Source organism: Hydra viridissima, unplaced genomic scaffold, assembly GCF_058129835.1.
Source record: "Hydra viridissima isolate aposymbiotic clone 2 unplaced genomic scaffold, HvirCarnegie_v1 scaffold_3, whole genome shotgun sequence".
Lineage (NCBI taxonomy): Eukaryota > Metazoa > Cnidaria > Hydrozoa > Anthoathecata > Hydridae > Hydra > Hydra viridissima.
Genome location: NW_028324302.1, coordinates 12,892,501 through 12,894,567, shown reverse-complemented (window position 1 = coordinate 12,894,567; position 2,067 = coordinate 12,892,501). Strand labels below are relative to the sequence as shown.

General features: G+C 25.5%; 1 protein-coding gene across 2 annotated transcripts in view; it reads left to right on the top strand.

The window, feature by feature from the left end:
• Positions 1-228: 228 nt before the first annotated feature.
• LOC145201647 (serine/threonine-protein kinase 32A-like) overlaps positions 229-2,067 on the top strand; it is an 8,138-nt gene continuing 6,299 nt past the window's right edge. The window contains exons 1-2 of one of the 2 annotated variants that reach the window (XM_090083086.1): positions 229-384; positions 1,353-1,430. In XM_090083086.1, coding sequence (XP_089939212.1) covers positions 1,382-1,430 — 49 coding nt within the window. In that variant the 5' untranslated portion in view covers positions 229-384; positions 1,353-1,381. The remainder of the gene's footprint in view (positions 385-1,352; positions 1,431-2,067) is intronic. The other variant, XM_090083087.1, reaches the window with a different exon arrangement.

Here is a 2,067-nt window from a genome sequence, read left to right as displayed (position 1 = left end):
GATGTTCCTTTATTCCTGTTAAGAAATACCTCGTATGTTTAATAGTACAAACACAGTAAATGTTTAGGAAAAGCTTGGCGATCCATGTGTATAGAAAGCTTAACTTTAAAATAAAAATTTTTAAGATGTTAGTTGTAGATATATCTGAATGAGAATAACGATATTGATTCCTATAATTTTATTGTGATTTATGATTTTTCTATAACATTTCTGGCCTAATCTTGTTATAGATGTCATAGAAAATGCAACTGGTCTATGTGCTAGATAGATAAATAATGCTGCATTTTCATGATTAGATACATTAAACAATACAGGTTAATAAAATTTGGAGTAAATAAACAAAAGATGTCTGGTCAGTTCACAAAAAGAGATTTTGAGGACCAGGTAAATATATAATTATATAATTTTATATAATAATAATAATGATGATGATGATAATGATGATGATGATGATGATGATGATGATGATGATGATGATGATGATGATGATGATGATGATGATGATGATGATGATGATGATGATGATGATGATGATGATGATGATGATGATGATGATGATGATGATGATGATGATGATGATGATGATGATGATGATGATGATGATGATGATAATATTACATATAATTGTATATATATAATTACATATAATTATATACAATAATATATGATTATAAATAATGGTGTGTATGTGTGTGTGTGTGTGTGTGTATATGTGTGTGTGTGCATATACTAAAAAAAAACTTTCAAATTTAGTCTGAAAGTTTAATTGAAAACTTAATTAGTAAGATATTGAGAACCAACCCTCATATTTTCAATTATATTTTATGCAGCCATTCACTGTACTATTCAACATTTAATGACAATCATCTGATTTTTATTTTCAGTTCAAGACTTCTTTTGCTATTTTCTTAGATTTACTTTCAACAGGCTCTCAATGCCTAATTTAATATAAAGATTGACATTTTTACTTTGATACTAGGCTCTTTTTTTGCATATATGTGCATGTATGTATGTATGTATTTATGTATGTATGTATGTATGTTTGTATGTATGTATGTATGCATGCATATATGCATGAACAAATAGAGCTTGTATCACTTGGCAGTAAGAATTTAGTAGTTGAGGAATCTTTAGTAAGCATAATTTAGTTTTTATCTTTTCCTTTCACATTTTATTCTATAAGGGCTTTTACATTATAAGTTAAAAAGTATTTAACTTTAAAATTATTATTTAAATATTTTTTAATTCATATAAATTTGACTGAAGATTGCTGTTATGCTGATATAAAGCTTAAAGTACTAAATTAGTTGTCATTCTTCATCATATATTCAATATATATAAAATTTGTTTAGTTTTTCTAGATTGGTAATTCTAATTGAGAATGGGTAATTCAAATAATAAAAAGCTCCATGATGGGATAAATGGACCCAGTAAGTTAATAAATTTAATCAACCTATTCAGTTTTGTATATTGCATGTATATCAATCATATGGTAATAATGACAGTTTTGTTGCCCTCTTGTTACTTATTTCCAAGTTGAAGTAATCTTTAAAGAGATATTTAAAGCAATCATCTTAATTATTCTTACTGTGATTGCAAAAATGATGTTCTTGGTGATTCCTAAAATTATTATCCTATAGTCTTTGGTTTTACAACTGTATTTAACTTCATATTTTTTCAGAAACAAAATCACTTTTGTTTCTGAAAAAATATGAAGTTAAATACAGTTTTCATGAAATTAATACTACTAGTGAAGTAAATTAATAAACTAATTCCATAAAAAATTTAGTAAAACATAAAATGATAAAGAAATTAAAGTTAAGCTAAAAATTGTTATTTGTTTTTTTTGTTTGCAAAAAGGTATCTAAACTAACTTCTGAATTTAAAAAATTGGCCAAACAAATGGTCTTTATTTTCTGTTAGCGCTAAAAAATTAAAATATTAGGCTTCTGGGTTTGCTGAACAACTCATATCCTTAATAATATACTTTAAGATAATTGTGTAAAATTTTAAGCTTTGCTTAAAGTATCAAACATACAGATACCTGCATGATAATAGTTTCTCATA